The 22,092-nt window shown below is 42.1% G+C and overlaps 1 protein-coding gene across 1 annotated transcript in view; it reads left to right on the top strand.

The window, feature by feature from the left end:
* The window catches only part of LOC124547301 (coagulation factor IX-like), a 32,751-nt gene extending 13,274 nt beyond the window's left edge, over positions 1 to 19,477 (top strand). The window contains exons 3-5 of the mRNA XM_047125097.1: positions 5,083 to 5,180; positions 5,256 to 5,437; positions 19,259 to 19,477. Of these exons, the coding sequence (XP_046981053.1) occupies positions 5,083 to 5,180; positions 5,256 to 5,437; positions 19,259 to 19,399 (421 nt within the window). The 3' untranslated portion in view covers positions 19,400 to 19,477. The remainder of the gene's footprint in view (positions 1 to 5,082; positions 5,181 to 5,255; positions 5,438 to 19,258) is intronic.
* Positions 19,478 to 22,092: the final 2,615 nt, after the last annotated feature.

The raw sequence follows: 22,092 nt of genomic DNA, 5'->3' as shown, positions 1-22,092 counted from the left end.
AGCAGTCCTGGAATGTACACTTTGCAGCCTTCAGAATTCGTCGTACGCTTGATCGGCTTACCCCGCTTTCACGTGCACCCTGTTCCACAGATTTTTGAAGTGACCTAGTAAAATGTTGCAACATATCAGCTCTGGAAGCTGGACTTCTTGATGTTTCTGGTCGGCCAGACCTTTCCTTATGCACATCCTGAACTGTGCCGTCGTCTTCAAATGTAATATGATAAATTGTAGTACGTGTTGGTAACCGAGTTCCGTACACATTACGCCATTGCCGTTCAACTTCCATCATGTATCGAACTTCCAGTACCACTTCATTACGGCCTTGCGCTGCTCAAGCGACAGTCTTACTTCATTCATTGTTGCACTTTCATCTGTCGGAAAACGCACACCAAGATCTGTTGAGAAAACAATTGAGTACGCTGCCGCGTAGAATTGCAACGATATATCGTTTTGTTCTAACGATATTAAATATGGATAAGTGTCTTCCTTTCTCTGGACCCTACGTATTTTATTGCTCAGATCGATTTAAGTGAGCTGTGGTGGACACTGATGTCTGCTCTTTCCCACCAAGTAAAATCTTTCTCGGTTGCGTATACTGATGGTCACTTGCTGCTTGCTGGTCTTTGGATCAAGCGCCAATCTTTCAGAACTCTTTCTGCATTTAACCTCAATATTCCAGCTTGGTACCCGTGGTCTAAGGGCGCCGGCACGGTAGCTCAGCGAGTTCGGTCAGAGAGCGTGTTGACCTCTGTAATAAAAAACTGATTGGAAGGATCAACAAAACGAACTTGAATGGATGTCATGTGACGTCCGCAACGACCAAACACAACGGAAAAAAAAAAAAAAAAAAAGAAAGGTGTAGTGTCTTTGATTCATAATCAAAACGTCTTCGGTCCCGGGTTCGATCCCCGCCACTGCCTAAATTTTGATACATAATCAGCATTGGCGGCCAAAGACTTCCGGCATAGGAAGTCAGCCTCATTCTGCCAACGGCCTTGTCAAAGAGGGCGGAGGAGCGGATAGAGGTTCAGGGTACTCTCTTGTCCTATGGGTGGGAAATTGCCCCTAAAGGCGGAAGAATCAGCAATGATCAACGATATGAGGATGCAGAAGGCAATGGAAACCACTGCATTAAAGACATGTAACGTGTATCCACAGGACATGTGGCCTGTAATTGAAGAAGTGTCATGATGATCTCTCCATTGGCAAAAGATTCCGGAATAGTCCCCCATCCGGATCTCCGGGACGGGACTGCCAAGGGGGAGGTTACCATGAGAAAAAGATTGAATAATCTACGAAAGGATAACGTTCTACGAGTCGGGGCGTGGAATGTCAGAAGCTTGAACGTGGTAGGGAAACTAGAAAATCTGAAAAGGGAAATGCAAGGGCTCAATCTAGATATAGTAGGGGTCAGTGAAGTGAAGTGGAAGGAAGACAAGGATTTCTGGTCAGATGAGTGTCGGGTAATATCAACAGCAGCAGAAAATGGTATAACAGGTGTAGGATTCGTTATGAATAAGAAGGTAGGGCAGAGGGTGTGTTACTGTGAACAGTTCAGTGACCGGGTTGTTCTAATCAGAATCGACAGCAGACCAACACCGACAATGATAGTTCAGGTATACATGCCGACGTCGCAAGCTGAAGATGAACAGACAGAGAATGAGGATATTGAAAGGGTAGTGCAGTATGTAAAGGGGGACGAAAATCTAATAGTCATGGGCGACTGGAATGCAGTTGTAGGGGAAGGAGTAGAAGAAAAGGTTACAGGAGAATATGAGCTTGGGACAAGGAATGATAGAGGAGAGAGACTAATTGAGTTCTGTAACAAGTTTCAGCTAGTAATAGCGAATACCCTGTTCAAGACTCACAAGAGGAAGAGGTATACTTGGAAAAGGCCGGGAGATACGGGAAGATTTCAATTAGATTACATCATGGTCAGACAGAGATTCCGAAATCAGATACTGGATTGTAAGGCGTACCCAGGAGCAGATATAGACTCAGATCACAATATAGTAGTGATGAAGAGTAGGCTGAAGTTCAAGACATTAGTCAGGAAGAAGCAATACGCAAAGAAGTGGGATACGGAAGTACTAAGGAATGACAAGATACGTTTGAAGTTCTCTAACGCTATAGATACAGCAATAAGGAATAGCGCAGTAGGCAGTACAGTTGAAGAGGAATGGACATCTCTAAAAAGGGCCATCACAGAAGTTGGGAAGGAAAACATAGGTACAGAGAAGGTAGCTGCGAAGAAACCATGGGTAACAGAAGAAATACTTCAGTTGATTGATGAAAGGTGGAAGTACAAACATGTTCCGGGAAAATCAGGAATACAGAAATACAAGTCGCTGAGGAATGAAATAAATAGGAAGTGCAGGGAAGCTAAGACGAAATGGCTGCAGGAAAAATGTGAAGACATCGAAAAAGATATGAATGTCGGAAGGACAGACTCAGCATACAGGAAAGTCAAAACAACGTTTGCTGACATTAAAAGCAATGGTGGTAACATTAACAGTGCAACGGGAATTCCACTGTTAAATGCAGAGGAGAGAGCAGATAGGTGGAAAGAATTCACTGAAAGCCTCTATGAGGGTGAAGATTTGTCTGATGTGATAGAAGAAGAAACAGCAGTCGATTTAGAAGAGATAGGGGATCCAGTATTAAAATCGGAATTTAAAAGAGCTTTGGAGGACTTACGGTCAAATAAGGCAGAAGGGATAGATAACATTCCATCAGAATTTCTAAAAGCATTGGAGGAAGTGGCAACAAAACGACTATTCACGTTGGTGTGTAGAATATATGAGTCTGGCGATATACCATCTGACTTTCGGAAAAGCATCATCCACACAATTCAGAAGACGGCAAGAGCTGACAAGTGCGAGGCTTAACAGCTCATGCATCGAAGCTGCTTACAAGAATAATATACAGAAGATAGGAAAAGAAAATTGAGAATGCGCTAGGTAACGGTCAGTTTGGCTTTAGGAAAAGTAAAGGGACGAGAGAGGCAATTCTGACGTTACGGCTAATAATGGAAGCAAGGCTAAACAAAATTCAAGACAGTTTCATAGGATTTGTCGACCTCGAAAAAGCGTTCGACAATATAAAATGGTGCAAGCTGTTCGAGATTCTGAAAAAAGAGGGTAAGCTTTAGGGAGAGACGGGTCATATACAATATGTACAACAACCAAGAGGGAATAATAAGAGTGGACGATCAGGAACGAAGTGCTCGTATTAAGAATGGTGTAAGACAAGGCTGTAGCCTTTCGCCCCTGCTCTTCAATCTGTACATCGATGAAGCAATGATGGAAATAAAAGAAAGGTTCAGGAGTGGAATTAATATACAAGGTGAAAGGATATCAATGATACGATTCGCTGATGACATTGCTATCCTATGTGAAAGTGAAGAAGAATTAAATGATCTGCTGAACGGAATGAACAGTCTAATGAGTACACAGTATGGTTTGAGAGTAAATCGGAGAAAGACGAAGGTAATGAGAAGTAGTAGAAATGAGAACAGCGAGAAACTTAACATCAGGATTGATGGTCACGAAGTCAATGAAGTTAAGGAATTCTGCTACCTTGGCAGTAAAATAACCAATGACGGACGGAGCAAGGAGGACATCAAAAGCAGACTCGCTATGGCAAAAAAGGCATTTCTGGCCAAGAGAAGTCTACTAATATCAAATACCGGCCTTAATTTGAGGAAGAAATTTCTGAGGATGTACGTCTGGAGTACAGCATTGTATGGTAGTGAAACATGGACTGTGGGAAAACCGGAACAGAAGAGATTCGAAGCATTTGAGATGTGGTGCTATAGACGATTGTTGAAAATTAGGTGGACTGATAAGGTAAGGAATGAGGAGGTTCTACGCAGAATCGGAGAGGAAAGGAATATGTGGAAAACACTGACTGATAAGGAGAAGAGACAGGATGATAGGACATCTGCTAAGACATGAGGGAATGACTTCCATGGTACTAGAGGGAGCTGTAGAGGGCAAAAACTGTAGAGGAAGACAGAGATTGGAATACGTCAAGCAAATAATTGAGGACGTAGGTTGCAAGTGCTACTCTGACATGAAGAGGTTAGCACAGGAAAGGAATTTGTGGCGGGCCGCATGAAACCAGTCAGTAGACTGATGACAAAAAAAAAATCCAGCAACGTCATTTGAAGGTACACAGAAACGTTCCCATGGCAGTCTATAAATCAAATTTCAGTGTGATTTGTTTATCTCAAGAACTTTAAAGGTTTTATCACACATTTTCAACATCCGCAAGTTACGTGCAGCACTGGGGAGTCCGCCTCGATAGTTGAATGGTCAGCGCGGCCGAATGCTGTGCACAGGCGCCGGGGTTCGATTCCCGGCTGTGTGAGAGCATTTTCTCTGCTAAGGGACTGGGGTTGTGTTGTCATCTTTATCATTAAATCGTCCCCATCCACGCGCAAGTCGCCGAAATGGCGTCAACTCGAAAGACTTGCATCAACCCGACGGGTAGCCACACGATATTTAATTTCAGAGCTGGAGCTTTTTCCGTACTAATAACGACCTACAGACTTCCATAAAGCTGTGAACATTACTTGAATCCAGTCAACAAAGGCTCTAGAATATAATAGTAACACATTAATATGGTGTTCAAAGTATTTATGGTATTTATTTTGATATGTATTTTGCGATGGAGCTTCAATTTATATACTTTTATGTATAAACTTCCCAAAACCACAGAACTTTTATTAAACATTCTGACATTTGTTGATATGTTTAACGATAATTCTTACAAAGGGAAAAACTGGAATACATCACATGTGAATGTCGAACACATTCTCAGAAAACAAGGCAATGACACTCATTCATCAATCAAAATATTTTTACTTTACCAATCCTCTAATGTTTTGAGTTTGAAAGGCTATGCCGGTTTATCTACTTTATGTTAGCGATAGTTTATTTTTTCTTTAAAACAAAAGCAACGGAAGTAAGACAATACAAAGAGCATAAAGGGACAGTCCTTCGTCAGTGCAGCGTAGAGATAGCTTCTTGATACAAACATAAAGGTGTCAGTAATTATTGCCTTTTCACATTTTTACAGCAATATCCCTCGCAACGACGTGGCAGTGTTCATTGTGTACTCTCCTTTTATTATGAATGACTACATTCAGCCAATAAACATGGAGATCACGCCTACAGGTAAATATAATCACTGTACTATGAAGTAATAATAGGCAAGTGAAACATATTTCATGAAACACTTGTTTTCCGTAGGTAACCTCTTTGTCTTCGTCACCGGGTGGGGGACACTTAAAGAACATACTCCACCTGGAGACGTTTTGCGTTATGCAACGACAAAAATCATGCCTCGTGATGAATGTCTGAAACATATACCCGAACTCCACGCCCGCTCTATGTGTGCCACTCCAACACATGCAGAAAGTCATGGCTGTTTGGTAAGTACTGTTATATAACTTCAATATTCGAAGGATGAAAGGTCTGTCATGTCACTGTGGCTTAAAACTGTTTTCAAAAGGGATTACACAGCTGGGCAGAAACGGTGGTTAAGGTTCAACTAGTGTTCAACCCATTCTGAGTTGGATAATCTATCTGACTGACCATAAAAGCTGGACAGAAGATATCTTTGTACACTACCCTACAAAAACAGTGTAGCACTCAGACGGCACTGTCGGATGTTAGTGTAAGATATACGTTGCAGAAATACTCGATGAGCTTTTGCGGTCATTTAGCTGACCTATAATAACACAACTGGCCTTCACATCTTAGGCGTTTGGGTGTGAACCGTTTCTAAACGATCCAAAAATATAAGACATTGTTTTCTGAATAACAAAAAGCAGAATGAATGTGTCCAATACAGATAAAGAGTACCTCATTAACCTTCATATCATCGATTGCAGATTCAGTCTTCGTACATGCACTCGCCATTAGAATATCCGAAATGGTTAGAGCTGAACTTGTCTATATCAGGTGGAAGGGTCATGAGTATGCATTAGCGTTTTACGTGCTTAGCGCTGTTGCCGAACCTCGTTGTGCATATAATGAGGACGAACAGCTTCAAAAGTTAAGTGATAGCTGTGAAGGTGAGAGAGATGCTATGTATTCGGGTTATGCGGAGTTACGAGCACCAGAATGAGTTTGAGAGGTGTCCCATTGTAAGTCTCCATTTGATCAACTCTCAGATTGTTCAGTACACAGATTTTTGGGCCATTCGGATATGATAGTTACCCAGTGCCCGTGGTCTTGAGGGCAGCCGCACTCGTCACCAAGTTTCCAGTGTGCCAAGTCTGGCCACGACAAGGAAGGATCACCATATATCGCCATCTGGTTTCTGTACAAATTGTAGGTAGTCTTTCACTCCCTGTATTTTACCCCTGCCACCTCTAAAATTTGGAAGAGAATATTCCAGTCACCATTGTTAAAAACTTTGTCTAAGTATACAAATGATATAAATCACGGTTTGCCTTTCCTTAACCTATCTGCTATGAAAAACCATAGTCAGTATTGCCTCGCATGTTCCTACAACTCTCCAATATCCTAACTAATCGTCCCCAAGGTCGACTTCTGTCAGTTTTTCCATTCTTCTGAAAGGAATTCGTGTTAGTGTTCTGCAACCATGACTTATTAAACTGTTAGTTCGCTAATTTTCACATCTGTCAGCACCTGCTTTCTTTGAAATTGGAATTATTATATTCTTCTTCATGTCTGATGGTGTTTCGCCTGTCTTTAAGCATCTTCCTCAGGTGATGGAAAAGTTCTGTCATGGCTGACACTCCCAAGGCTATCAGTAGATCAAAAAGAAAGTTGTCTACTTCTGCAGCCTCGTTTCGACTTCGGTCATTACGTGCTCTGTCAAATTCTTCACCCATTATCGTATCTCCCATCTCATATACAACTACGTCCATTTCCATAATATTGCACACTCTTCTATAGACACTATGTATTCCACATCTGTCTTGTCTAGACCCTCTATGTATTCCTTCCATCTTTCTGCTTTCCCCAGTCTCATAAACTAATATATGACAAGGACATTGGTGTGCTGACCACATGCCCCTCCATATCCACATCCAGTGATGCTTGTGGGCGGAGGATGACACGGCGGCCGGTCGGTTCCAATGGGCCTTCATAACCTGTTCAGGCATAGTGTTTTTCCGCCTTACCTTTTTTTGCTTACGATGGTTTTTCCATCTCAGCTCTTGATATTCATTCATATGGTTCTCTCTTCTTCTAATGTCTCTTTAATTTTCCTCTAGGGAGCAATTAACTTTCCCCTAGTAATATATTCATCTAAATCGTTACATTTGTCCTCCAGCGATTCCTTCTTAGCCATTTGGCACTTCCTGTCGATCTCAGTTTTTAGGTCTTTGTATTCCCTTTCTCCTACTTCATTTACGGCATTGCTATATTTTCTCCTTCCATCAATTAAATTCAACATCTCTTGTGGTACCCAGAGATTTCTTCTAGACTTCGTCTTTTTACCTACTTGACCCTCTGCTGCCTTCACCATTTCATCTCTCATAGTTACCCATTCTTCTTCTACCATACTCCTTTCTACTGTCCTTGGCAATCGTTCCCTAATGCTCCCTCTGCAACTCTCTAGAACCTCTGGTTCCTTCAGTTTAACCAGTTCCATCTCCTTAAATTCCTAGCTTTTTGCAGTGTCTTCAGTTTTAAGTTCATAACCAATACATTGTGGTCAGACTCTACGTCTGCCTGTGCAAATGTTTTACAATTTGGCTCCAAATCTCTATTTTACCGTTATATAACAATGTGTAACCTTCCGGTGTCTCCAGATCTCCCCACGTATACAACCTTCTTTCATGATTCTTAAACCAAGTTTAAGCCACGATTACATCATTCTCTGTGCAAAATTCTACAAGGCAGCTTCCTTTTACATTCCTTTCCCGCAGTCAATATTCACCTACTATTTTTTCTTGCCTTCCTTTTCCTAGTAACGAATTCCAACCTCCATGACCATTAAATTTTCGTCTCCCTTAACTATCTGAATAACTTTTTTATCTCATCATACATTACTTCAATCTCTTCATCATCTGCGGTGCTAGTTGGCATAAAAACTTACACTGCTCTGGTGGTTGTGTGCTTCGCGTCTATCTTGGCTACAATATTGTGTTCACTATACAGTTCATAGTAGCGTATCTGTGTTCCTGTTTCTTTACTCAATATCATACCTACTTCTGCATTACCCTTATTTGATTTTGTATTCATCTGACGAGAAGTCCTACTTCTTCTGGCGCCCAACCTCACTAATTTACACTCTAATTTCATCCTATCTGTTTCATTTTTAAAATTTTCTAACCTTCATATCTGATTAAGGGATCTGAGACCACACACTCCGATCCATAGAACGCCAGTTTTTTTCTCTCCTGATAACGACTTCCTCCTGAGTAGTGCCCACCCAGAGATCCAAATGGGTGCTGTTGTTGTAAATAAATATTCAGTATCACTGCTGGCTGCACCAATCATTTCTGTCACATAAGAAAACTCTCACTAAAAAGGAAAGTACATTTTATGATCTCATTAACCATCCCTTCCCTGACATCTCGTTACAAAAGGTAAAACATTAGCTTTCAAACCAAATCTTCATATCAGATTTTCTAATTACTGATGACATTCATCAGAAAATCAAACTTTCAAACTTTCTGAACACCCTCTTGGACACATAGTTATCCATATATGACTAACCTTCTCACACTATTTCCACATCAAGTAAGCTCATAGTAGCACATACACACTCATATAGATATATGACAGAACAAGAGCAAGCAAGCCGCACAGAAAATAAAAGATGAAATAATCATCCTCATGTTTGAATTATCTTGCCTCAATAGTAGAACAATAAATGTGTTTCTTTACCACACCCACATGGGTTTACAGACCAGGAGACAGTGGGAAACTAAAAACTAGATTTACCAGATGCAAAAATAGAACAACCGTATCACCCAGAGCAGTTAACCTGGAAAATGGATACTGCACTCTCAGACGAAGCTTAACATTCAGATACACAAAGCCACTATGTACACTGGTATGAGCACCTCCGACTCTTCATTCAATGCCATCTCAAACTAAGCCTGACTATACAGAATATATCCTTTCAACTGATCACTAATCAAGGTTCATTTGTGTCATTTCACTGCAGTTCCAGCATATTCATACAATCTTGTAATCAAAGATATTAATAAGATAAAGAACAACATTTGTATCAAATCAACCATGTTAAGTCCACCACATGAACAGCGGTACACAATCGCACCAGATGTCGCACAACACACACACACACACACACACACACACACACACACACACAGAGAGAGAGAGAGAGAGAGAGAGAGAGAGAGAGAACTCATAGAAACTGTACCAAACTGCAAATTATCACATAAAGAAAAGAACTGTTAATAACAAAGAAATACACAAAAATCTATAGAAAGCATATCTGTAACAAGATATAACCTAGATTTTACTGAAGATCAGTAGGTACCTTTCTTTAATATGTCTCCATTACACAGGAAATTCTCATATACAACACGTGAAAATAGCCATATAAACAAATAAAAAGTCACTGCACAAAATTTACAATAAGGAACTTATGGACTGCCTGATTATGCGCGTACTGATATTAATTAAACGAAAAATAGAGAACTTGATATTCCACACAATACAATAGTCTCAAAATTCTAGTGGTGCCAAACACTCATGCCCTGAAACTCACTGTGAAACTCATGAACATTTTATCTGAGCTTTCTCCAATTTGAATCAACATCGTCTAAGTGCAAAGGCATGCCAACGAATTCTTACAGTACAACAAACAAGGAAAACTATTCACTTACAGTTCATCACTGTCAAGTGCTCTAGAACTCTACTGCTCTCTGTAATTTCACAGTAAATAAATTTGTTCATCGCTCCCCAACCATCTGGCAACAAACAGAAACGTTAATTAGACTGTATTAATCCTGTGGCCTCTCTTGACACTTCAGCCCTTGTTGGCATTGCACTAACAGTTCTCGACTCTGGGTTATGAGTCAGGCCACTGTATTGTTCATGTTCAGAAAAACGCTAATTCCTTGTAAACTATGCAGATGAATAGATACTCACTTTAATAATTCATAGCAAGTTAGAAACACGAAATAGTGAAAAAGTTGGTCACAGCATGGGAGCATGTCATGAATAAGTTAATAGAGTATCCTTTCTCATGAGCAGTTCCCTTCGAATTACCATAATAAAATGAACTGTCTCACAAAGATAGGGAGCAGCATCTATCACCAATTCACCAGTCAGTTGTCTACATATTCAAAGCTACAGGTACAAATTATCGTTTTGACAGCTTCTAGCCGATGAAAAATCCTGACTGATCGCAATCGATAATGGTTATGAAACATCTTTTCAAAATATCAGAAAAGACTAGTTTGTGAGATAACGAAAGAAGGTAATTGGAAAACTGAAAGTGGCTCTTTAACAAGTAACATTCAAGGTGAGTCCTACTCGATGAAACAGCTGAATTGGGACCAATTGTTGCTGCCAATGGTGGCAACTCCACATAGTAAACCTAACAACCTGTATACCCCCACATGAACTCCAAATTCTTCCTCCTTCACTATTCGCACGCAATGAATAAAATTTCATTTCTTCCTTTTATCCTTCCCAGTGCTGCCATTTTAATGGGCAGCAGTGAAGTTGACGGGGTCTTGACAGCGGTTGCACCGTGCCGTCACTGCCCATCTCCAGTCTTCCTTCTTCTCCTCACCCCAACGCCACTACAGCCCTGCCGTCGGGTTACTTCGTACTTTCAAAACACTATTTGGACAGGCTGTGTTAAGGGCAGTTGTTAAGCGAATTTTCAGCCCTGAAGATCATGAAAACTCATAATGTTACTGGTACTACATCGAATTTTGAGTTTGTAGATAATGTTTCTACCGTTTGCAAGGTATGATTGGAGTACAGCGTATTTTTGGTCCTATCAACTACATATATCGAAACATTACGTTTATGTTGGAATACTTGCATATACTTCAATTACTACCTGCAAAGTGTGGTACGTGTACGGTAAACTGGCAAAATATATAATATATTTTAATATTGGTGCAAAAATGTTGAAAATTATAGATTTTAGTGTGAAATTATGTCACTTTATACGAAAATTATGGCCTTCTATGAGATTTATATGATATAGAGTTAATCGTATAATTCTGCCATACGAATGTTTTACATTATCTTGACAAATGATACTGACTTTTGAATATAAGAAAGCCTCTATTTCCGCACCTAGCAGGAACTTTGTAAAAATGTTGAAAGTGTCATCACATTTCACGAAAAATTATGGTGTTGAGGTACATTCGTGAACAGGTATTTCCTTGTCCTTCTCAGTCAGTGATCCTTACAGTGCAGAGTCAGCGTACCTGAAACATAGCTATTCACTAAAAAACACAAAAATTCTAAGACAATAGAGTAAATTCGTACTTTCTTTTCAATGCTGTGTATTTTTGGACTATGAAACTTTGCTGTAGGTAATTAGTCATACTTTGTATTTCACTGCAATATTTACATTATGCTACAGGTGTTTGGTGTGAAATAAGATTGTAAGAAATGACGTCATAAGTTGTTATTAGAGTGATAAATAAGACAGTTTAGAGCAACACGTGTGTAAACATGTGTATCAGTATCTGCATTTCATAATGATGATAAGAACATAATTTAATCATAGGTATCGGATTTCTGTTGTCATACCTCAGCCATTCACTGTATATACACTAATCAGCCAGAAAATTACGACCACCGACCCGTTATCGATATAAACCATCCAGGCGATAGCAGCGTCACCTGGCGAGGAATGACTGCTGGTCAGACGTAAGTACGGTGCTTATAGTGTCCGTGAGTGTGCTGTCTGTGTGTAGGATGGGGACGACTCGCGATGTATCTGAGTTTGACTGAGGGCAGATCGTGGTGTCCCGGAAGCTCGATATGAGCGTTTCAGAAAGTGCACACCTTATCAGGTGTTCGAGGAGTGCTGTGGTGAATATCTTCAATACGCGACTAAACCAATGTGAAACCATGTCCAGACGTCATGGGGTCAGATGGCCGTCCCTCATTACAGATGTCAGACTTCGTAGGCTGGGAAGACTGATGTAATAGAAGAGGCAGCGAACTGTGGTGGAAAAACCAGTGCACTGAACAATTCTAACGATGGGCCTCCGCAGCCAACAAGCCATGAATGTACCAATGCTAACACCATAACATTGTCAATTATGACTGAAATGGGCATCTGACCATCGACTTTGGATATTGGCGCTGTGGCGGGGCTTTGCGTGGTCTGAAGAGTCCCAGTAACTTCTTCATCATGCTGATGGGATGGCACGAATCCGTCTTCTTCCAGGGTAACAGTTCCTTGAAACCTGTACTGCAGGACGGAGACAAGCTGGAGGCTGCTCCATTATGCTCTGCAGAATGTTTACGTGGACATCCATGTGTCCAGTGGGCATTGTGCAAGGCACCATGACGGCCAAAGGGTATAGTACCCTGGTTCCAGATCACATACACCTCTTCATGGCGATCATCTTTTCCGACGGCAGTTGCATTTTTCAGCACGATAATGGGTCACGTCTCACGGCCAGGAGTGTGGAGGAGTGGATCGAAGAACACAGTGGTGAGTTCCAATTGATGTGCTGGGGCCCACACTCGCCAAATCTGAGCCCAACTGAAAACATCTGGGATGTGATCCAGTGTGCCATCAGAGCTCACCTCCACCCCCCCCCCCTCCCCCTTCCGCGGAATTTACGGGATTTAGGTGAATTGTGTGTGCGGATGTGGTGCCTACCCCTCCAATGCGTCGCTGCTGTTATCCATACCAAAGACGGGCAAACCTGGTATTATGTAGGTGGTCATGTTGTTCTGGCTTATTAGTCTGTGTGAGTGTGTGTGTGTGTGTGTGTGTGTGTGTGTGTTTGTGTGTGTGTTTGTGTGTGTGTATGTGTATACCATCGTTTGTCCACGTAATGCAGTATTACAGTGCTAGTACCACACATAATGGCAACTAAATGACGTCATAAGAAGCTGAATCTTCCATTTCTTCATCACTGCTGCTACCCACTGTGAAATTAGCGATAATTGCGAAAAACATTGTCCTTGCTGTGGTCGAGCACATGTTGCTCCCCTACTTCTAATGCTTTCAAGGATAGAGTTGAAGTCCATACTGATGAAATTGTTTCTGCTAAAATGATGTGTTGTCAGTTGAAACCCAGCTATATTCGATCGTTTCTCCAACAAATTACAGTGCGCCACGTCTCACTTCAGTGTCATGAATCAGGATGCTACGAGTAGTTTCATTCACAACGAACTGTAATTCTGAAGGTATGTACCATCAGCAGCAAACATAGAACAATCTCAAATACTTAAATTAATTATGTACCTTCCTTCCCAAATGCTTTGCGCTGATGGATAAAGAAACTCGTAAATCTGCTTGCAGGGTAGAGATGTATATGTCGACGTCCTAGTCCATCATTATTGTCCTACGTCAGTTTAATTTCAGCTGCAGTTCATTCTTGTAGTCATGTCACGCGATTTCAAAGTTGTTATCGTGGTCTACACTGTTAAATCTAGTGTAATGCAGCTCTCCACCCAAGTCTATCCTCAGCAAGCGCAATCCAACTTACCCCTATTTTATCTACAGTTGATAATTACCACTCACTTAACCATAAACCTTGTTTCTCCTGCCGCTGCAGTTCTTCACTAATGACAACTACATCTAACTGCAATCGGTCTATTTGTAATCTATCTATTCTGTAACGCACCTCTACAATTAAAATCCCTAATGTAATGCGCTCCTATTCTTAAGTGTCAAATCTGCGTTCTTTTTTTCTAATGAAATCCTCCTGATAAATTACTGCTTGGAGATCCGAATCTATTTTACCTCCAAAATGTTGTATCCAGGAGGATACCATCAACATCAAAGCAGACAGAAGAGCTTCCTGCCCTCAGTAAGTATAATGGCTGAAGTTTCCCCATGCCTTCAGCTGTGCCAGAGTATCATCGTAGCTAGATCATGTTGTTTAATGTTGCTAGTCCATATCAGTCAATCATCCAGCCTGCTGCCCCTGTAATTGTTGTGTCTAGACAAGACAGCCTAGACACAATGAGAGGAAGCCGAAAGGCACGCGCTAAGTTAAAGCAGGATGGCGTGAGGTCTGAAACAGGATACGTAATGAATGCTATAAAGAAAAGTACGTAGCTTCTGTAATACTTAACTTTAATCCATCCTTTTGGTACATCTGGAGATTGTGGCGATACAAGTAGACTCTTTAGATACATGCAATGTTACTAATGGCGTCTTGCTAGGTCGTAGCCATTGACTTAGCTGAAGGCTATTCTAACTATTGGCTCGGCTAATGAGCAATGCTTCGTCCATGTAGTCGCTAACAAAGTCGTCCGTACAACTGGGGCGAGTGCTAGTCCGTATCTCGAGACCTGCCTTGCGGTGGCGCTCGGTCTGCGATCACACAGTGGCGACACGCGGGTCCGACATGTACTAATGGACCGCGGCCGATTTAAAGCTACCACCTAGCAAGGGTGGTGTCTGGCGGTGACACCACAGTAATAACTGGCAATCTTCAGGAACTATATCTTAGTCTGGATTCTCCACAGATATCCCTTCAATGTGGTTGCATGTTACGTTACACCTATCTACACTGAAGTGACAAAAGTCATGGGATAGCGATATGCACATATACAGATGGCGGTAGTATCGCGTACACAAGATGTAAAAGGACAGTGCATTGGTGGAGCTGTCATTTGTACCCAGGTAATTAACATAAAAAAATTTTCGACATGATTCTGGGCGCATGACAGGATTTAATGGTAGTAGGGGCTAGGCGCATGCGAGATCCCATTTCGGAAGTCATTAGGGAATTCAATATCCCGAGCTGCACAATGACAAGAGTCTGCCGAGAATACCAAATTTCAGGCATTACCCTTCACCAGGGACAACGCCTTCGCTTAACGACGGAGACTGGCGATTGGGTATAGTTGTCGGTGCTGACAGACAGGCAAGACAGCCTGAAATAACAACAGAAGTCAATGTAGGATGTAAGATGAACGTACCTCTCCTACAGTGCGACGAAATCCGGCGTTAATGGGTCATGGCAGCAGATGACCGAAGCGACTGCCTTCGCTAATAGCACAGCATCGCTCGCACCGTCTCTCTTGGGCTCGTCACCATATGGTTTGGTCCCTAGACGAATGAAAACCCGTGGCCTGGTCAGAAGAGTCCCGATTTCGGTTGTTAATAGCTGATGGCAGGATTCGAGAGTGGTGCAGACCCCACGAAGGCATGGGCACAAGTTGTCAACAAGGCACCGTGCAAGCTGGTGGTGGCTTCATAATGGTGTGGGCTGTGTTTACATGGACTGCTTCCTCTGGTCGAACTGAAGGGTTCGTTGACTGTAAATGGTTAAGGTCGGCTACCTGGAGACCATTTGCAGCCATTCATGGACGACGGACAACGCAGTAGCAGACGGACATCATTTAGCGACCGAGTGCAACGGTGTTTGCGTAAAGTTGCCAGTGCTAACAGACAAGATGAACCTTGCGAAATACCTGTAGAAATTGGTACGAGGGACGTAAGAAGAACGTACCCATAACGAAAGTGCGGCGAAATTTGGCTATGGAAGCAGACGACCAACCCAAGTACCTTTGCTAACAGCATAACATTCGCCTGCAGCGCCTCTCAGCGGCTCGTCACCACATGAGTTGGATCCTAGACGACTGGAAAGCTGTGGCCTAGTCAGATGTGTCCCGATTTCAGTTGGCAAGAGCTGATGATAACAAGCGAGTTTGACTCAGACGATACGAAGCCACGGTCCCAAGTTGCCAAAAACGCACTGTGCTAGCTGGTGGTGGCTCCATAATCGTGTGAACTCTGCTTAAATGGAATGTAACCGATTAACTTGCGGCGTTACATAATGTAAATATCCCAGAGAAATACGAAATATGAATAAGTACTCCCAGCAGAGACTCACGTGTCAAAACTGCACTGCAAAGAAAGTAAGAATTTACTCTACTCTCTTAGATTTTTCTTGTTATTTTGTGAATGACTGTACTTCAGGTACCCTGACTCTATACTGTAAGGATCAAAGACTGAGAAGGACAAGCAAATACCTGTTAACGAACGTACCTTTGCACCATAATTTCTCTTCAAATGTGATAAGACTATCGACATTTTTACGAAGTTCGTACTGGATGCGGAAATAGAAGCTTTCTTACGTTGAAAACTAAGCACCTTTTGTCAAGATAACATAACACATTCGTATGGCACAATTATAAGGTAAATTGTATACCACATAAAACTCACACAAGTCCACAGTTTTCGTGTAATGTTTCACAGTTTCACATAAATATCTATAATTTACAAACATTTTGCACTGATATAATAAAATATTGCATTTTTTGCTAATTTACAGTACAGATACCAGACTTTGTATGTGTTAAGTGAAGTGTATACAAGTATTCCCATCAACCTGCCAGGGAAGCCGAGAGCGCTGATGCGCTGCTTCCTGGATTCGGGTAGGCGCGATGGCCCCGGATCGAATCCGCACGGCGGATTAACGACGAGGGCCGGTATGGCAGCCAGCCTGGATGTGGTTTTTAGGCCGTTTTCCACATCGCACTAGGTGAATACCTGGCTGATCCCCAAGTTCCGCCTCAGTTACACGACTCACAGACATTTGAAAACGTTCGCACTATTTCATGAGTTACACTAGACGTAGACAGCTGGGGTACACTACCTCTGTCCTGGGGGGTTCGGGGTGGCGACAAGGAGGGCATTCGGCCACCCTCTGCAATTACCACTGCCAAATCTCTCATAAAATAGCCGACCCCGCGTTGGAGCGGGACGAAGGCCCGAGGAAGAAAGAAAAAAGAAAAATACAAGTATTCCCATCACTGACCGGAAATGGTTAAGTTCGACTACTTGGACACCATTTGGACCTTGTGTTCCCAAACAGCTATGGAATTTCTATCAATGGTAGTGGTCCATGTCACCAGGTGGATAGGTTTGAAGAACATGCTGGATAATTCGAGCCATCAGATGACTCGAAAAAAATGGCTCTGAGCACTATGGGACTTAACATCTGAGGTCATCAGCCCCCTAGAACTTAGAACTACTTAAACCTAACTAACCTAAGGACATCACACACATCCATGCCCGAGGCAGGATTCGAACTTGCGACCGTAGCTGTCGCGCGGTTCCGGACTACAGCGCCTAGAGCCGCATGGCCACCACGGCCGGCTCAGATGACTCGACATGAATCCCATCGAACATGTATGGGACACAATCGAAATGTCAAACCATGTGTTGATCCATTACTATTGTGTCGTTTGCTCTAATCCCGTCATGTAAATCGACGGCAGCTTTTCAAAACAAGATATATCCATTCCGACTTCGTTCCTAAATTCCGGTGGGTCTTCGGGCCTCAATTTCTTCGCTAACAGGAGGGTATATGTCACTGCCTCACCCCTCCTTCCCAGCCAGCGTCGAATCCTGTTCCTACCCGCGGCATGATCTCGTCGTTCTGTGCTTCTCCTAACTACAACGGCAAACACTGTCACGACAAGTGCTGTGTAGATGACTGCCTCCTCCATGTCCAAAATGCAGTGACACGTAACTTTCATAATTTGCTTCTACCAGTATGACGTACTATGAACACTTGAGACTGCAATTCAATATAATAATAATGATTATGAGTGTGATTAGGCTGGAGCCCCAGCCGCAGAAAGCCTGGCTGCCTGGTGTAAGTCTTTTTAGTTGACGACACATCGGCGACTTGCGTGTCGCTGTGGATGTTATGATGATGACAACACAACACCCAGTCTCTGGGCGCAGAGAATCTATGATCCGGCAGGTAATCGAACCCAGGTCTCTTGCGTGGCAATCCACTGCACTGACCACTCAGTTATGGAGGAAGTCATCGTCTATGATCATAATATAATTTCATTCTAGCTGCACAAGATGACAATAATTGCTTAATAAATACGAACCTAGGCTTCTCATAAGTTTCAGTGTGAGTAAATAAGAGCTTTACATCTTTCACACTAAACAATGCAAACAAGTCTGCATTTCGGAATACTTGTGGCGCTAGTGAAGACTTACGCGTTAGGTGTATGTTGTGACAGGGCTAACGAAAAAGTTGGCAGTTCCAGTCTTATAGGCTGGGGGTGTTGGTGCAGACTTCTATACGATAGGTGTGTAGTGTAATACTGACTTAATTGGCACTGAGTGAAGGATGTATGTTGTTCAATGTTCGCTGCTCCGACTCTGAGGACTGGCAGTGGACCACGGTTTCAAAATATGCTTCACTCAATCACGAGATAGTTCATGTTATCTCTAACTAGAAATTCACGTTGAGGTTACAGTATATTTAAACATAGAAACGTAGTGCCTTGGTTTTGCTATTATCGATTGTCGAGAAGCACAGCCAAACCCTGTGACGTTGTGTTGCGCAGCACGCTGTACTTTTGAATTTCCTAGAGATTGCGTTCTTGGAAGAGTCAACAAACATACTGCTTCCTCCTACATATATTTCGCAAATGCCCATGAAGTCAAACCTAGAGAGAGCGTCGAGCTCATCCTGAGGCTTACCAACACGATGTGTTGAAAAACAGGAAAGGGGAACAGGAAGGATCCTCTGCCACGCATGCTAAGATGACATGCGGAGTATATAGATGTAGAACAGATTTCGCTTACCAAAACTCTTCTTTATTTTCTCAGAATTTATCTTAGGGTGTCACGTCGACTCTTTCTCTAGTGGCGAAGCCACCTTGAAGACAGATGTCCAACTAAGCATCAGTACTCTCTAAGCTTTCTTCCAATACAGACCGATTTTAAAGCCTTCAGAACTTGAATTAGACTGTAATTATCTGCTTACTGTGTCTAAATGCCACTATCGCACCCAGTCTGCAAACGTAAAAGAGAGTGGCTATACTTCGAACTTGTTGTGCTGTCACTAATCATACAAAAAGTCGCTAGAAGTTTAGATATGACTACATTTCGTCAAGTAATAGGTGGAGGGCTGCATAGGTCTTACAAACTTCATTTTTTCTAACTGCATCTCGTGCTGACGACTTGAACACTGAATGTGACTCTGTGCTTGCGTATTCATCTAAATAAACTGTGGTTAGTCTATTACGATTATTCGTAAATTTATGCTTTGATCTCTGCATCTGCAATAGTGTGGACTAAAGCATTTTTTTACTTGCAGGGTGATCACGGCAGCGGTGCTATGATTGGCGATTCCGTAATAGGAGTAGTCTCTTGGCTTCACGTGACTGACACAGGTGATGTGTTAGTGTTGATGAATGTAACCAGCTATAAGGGCTTCTTTTCAACATACGTTACCTGACTTTTATTGTATACCATCAGTCATAGCTTTTATTAAAGAATTATTGCTTCCTATAGTTCTATACATCGTGTATCAAGATTTGGCATCATTCTTTCCATTGTTACAAGGTCACAACCCTTTGTTTAAAAAATGCTTCGTACTGCAACCACTTCAAAGTTGCGTGTGTCTACGATGGATCATTACTTGCAAAAACTCCATTCACACAAATTAATAGTGATGTTCATGGGTACTTAAATACATCCGCCTCATTCACAAAATAGTAATGCCACATTGCATCGTGACATAGTCAGAAATCGAACATCCAAGACCGCTTTCAAATGCAGTTGAGCAGTGATAATCAGTGACGTAAACTACCAGTACACGTGATATAATACTTCAAGCGCACTGTGTCACAACCATGAGGAGTCACAAGCATTCAAGTAAGCTGACATGTTTTTTCTTCTTTTCGACAGCTCATAAACCACGGGAAAACTCACAAGAAACATCAAAGTTATTCACAAAAGATAGAATCAAATATTAAAATATAGTTACGATCTCTCTGTGTTTCCCGGAGACTTGCATTAATGTAAAACTCTCAGGTTTGTAGCCGAGTCAATTCGTCTGAAGTACGTGACGCTTCGATAAGTATCACTCCTATCTCACCAAAGGTGAAATATAGTTCTGGAATATAAAAATATGTTCTTCCTTAAATATTTGTTTCAAACGTAAATAAATAGTCAACCATCAGTCTCGTGTAGAATAAGCAATGACACAATGAAATTATTACCCTGAGCAGCAATACAGCATCCACAATAATTTGTTATGTGGTAAATGATGGAAAGAAGGTGGGAAAGACAGAGGGTGAGGTGCTGTTTGATGTGTGTGTTGCGTAGTGGAAACAAGAGAAAATGGATATGGATGAATGGAGAGCGAAAGGGGCAGAGGAGTCCTGATTTGGGGTGGGATAGTTGGGGAAGAGTTAAAGTTGGTGGGATGGATAAATATCTGGGCAGATCTCATTGTCTGGCAGATACAATTGGTAGAAGTTGCGTTGGGGTGTTTGTATGTGCGAGGACATGTTTGTAAAGGCGCAACAGAACACCAGCGTAGGTGATCAGAAGGGAGACAATGGTGTTATTGTAATCTAGTTTTGCGGGTAATACAGGAGACGCAGAGGTGTTCGGCGTGGGTGAGGAGGGGAGAGAATTTGATGAAATGGTAGAGGATCCATGTGGGTGAAGGAAAATGGATATGGAAAGCGAGATGGAGGGAATGGTGTTTGAGGATTTGGAGGGCAGAGACCAACGTAACATTTACATAGAAGAGGACAGGTCTGCTCAAAATTTTGTATATGTGTCAAATTTGGTTTATTTGTAGTTTCAGTCTATTGAAGGTTTGCTGTTGGATGGTTACGAGGTGAGGTTTCCACATTTGCTGCCTGTCCAGGGTTAGTCCAAGATATTTTAGTGCTTTAGTTAACTGAACAGAACAGTCGTAAATGTTAAGGTAAAAGTCATAGAGACAAAGAGGGGGAACGTGGGTTGTGATATAATTATTGTTTGGGTTTTGGATGGATTCATCTTGAGAAGCCATTGTTTACATCAGAAGGTAAGCTGATTAAGTTGGATTTGGAGGGATAGTTGGAATTTCTGAGATGAAGCGTGAAGGACAAGGAATGCGGTGCCATTAGCATGCTGATGGAGGTGGATTGGTGGAGGTGGTTTGTGTATAACAACAGTGTATATAGGAGATAAAGGAGAGGAAAGAGGATAGAGTCTTTGGGCCCTCCAACAGATGAATGGAAGGTACAGGAATTGATATTATTAACAGTGACAAAGGAGGGACGAATAGATAGGAAGGATGTAATAAGATAACGTAGTTAACTGGAAGTGCGTATGTTAAGAATTTGAAAAGGAGACCGAAATGTCGTACATGGACTATGCTTTCTGTAGGTTGAGGCTGACAAAAATGGCCGGATTTACAGAAGTTGAGCTAGTGCGACAGGAAATGGGTGACATGTAGGAGCTGGTCATCACAAGAGAAATTGGGAAGGAAGCCACACTGTTCAGTGAGAGGACAAATATTGGTTGATTGCAAATACGAGGCTGTCCTGAAGAGTAACGCCTCTTATTTTTTTAGTTTCTTAAATAAAACAAGGTTATTAGCCTCCTACTTCTTCATTCTTCATATTTACATACACATTTCTGAACTTAGTCACCCTGCCAACAAGAGATGAGTTTGGTGACAACATCACTGTAGAATGTTTGACTTAGTTGACGAAGCCACAACCTCATTTCTGCTTCCACCACATAATCACTATCAAAGTGAAGTCCTTGAAGGTCTTCCTTAAGTCGCAGAAACAGACGAAAATCAGACTGGGCCAAGTCGGAACTGTGTGGAGGATGATCGATGACAGTGAACCCAAAGCGTCGAACTACTGCAGGTGTCGCGGCGCTCTTAAATAGTGTGGCACTGTCGTGCTGAAGCTGAGAGTGCTCCACGTCTGGACGAACTCTTCGGATATGAAAGTCGATTACACACCGCCGTATTAAACGCTGAAATTCGTAGCGCTCTAGCGGCAGATGGCTGTAACTTGCGTCACCGAAGTGGGATGGTCGACCGAGTGATATGCAAGACGTGTAAAACCTCAACCGATATTGAGAACGGAATAAAATTTTCGAAGGCATCATTTTCCTGCACATCCTCCTAATTCG

The sequence above is a fragment of the Schistocerca americana genome, chromosome 1, assembly GCF_021461395.2.
Source record: "Schistocerca americana isolate TAMUIC-IGC-003095 chromosome 1, iqSchAmer2.1, whole genome shotgun sequence".
NCBI lineage: Eukaryota > Metazoa > Arthropoda > Insecta > Orthoptera > Acrididae > Schistocerca > Schistocerca americana.
Note: the sequence above shows the minus strand (reverse complement) of the source record. Positions and strands in the feature narration are given on the sequence as shown.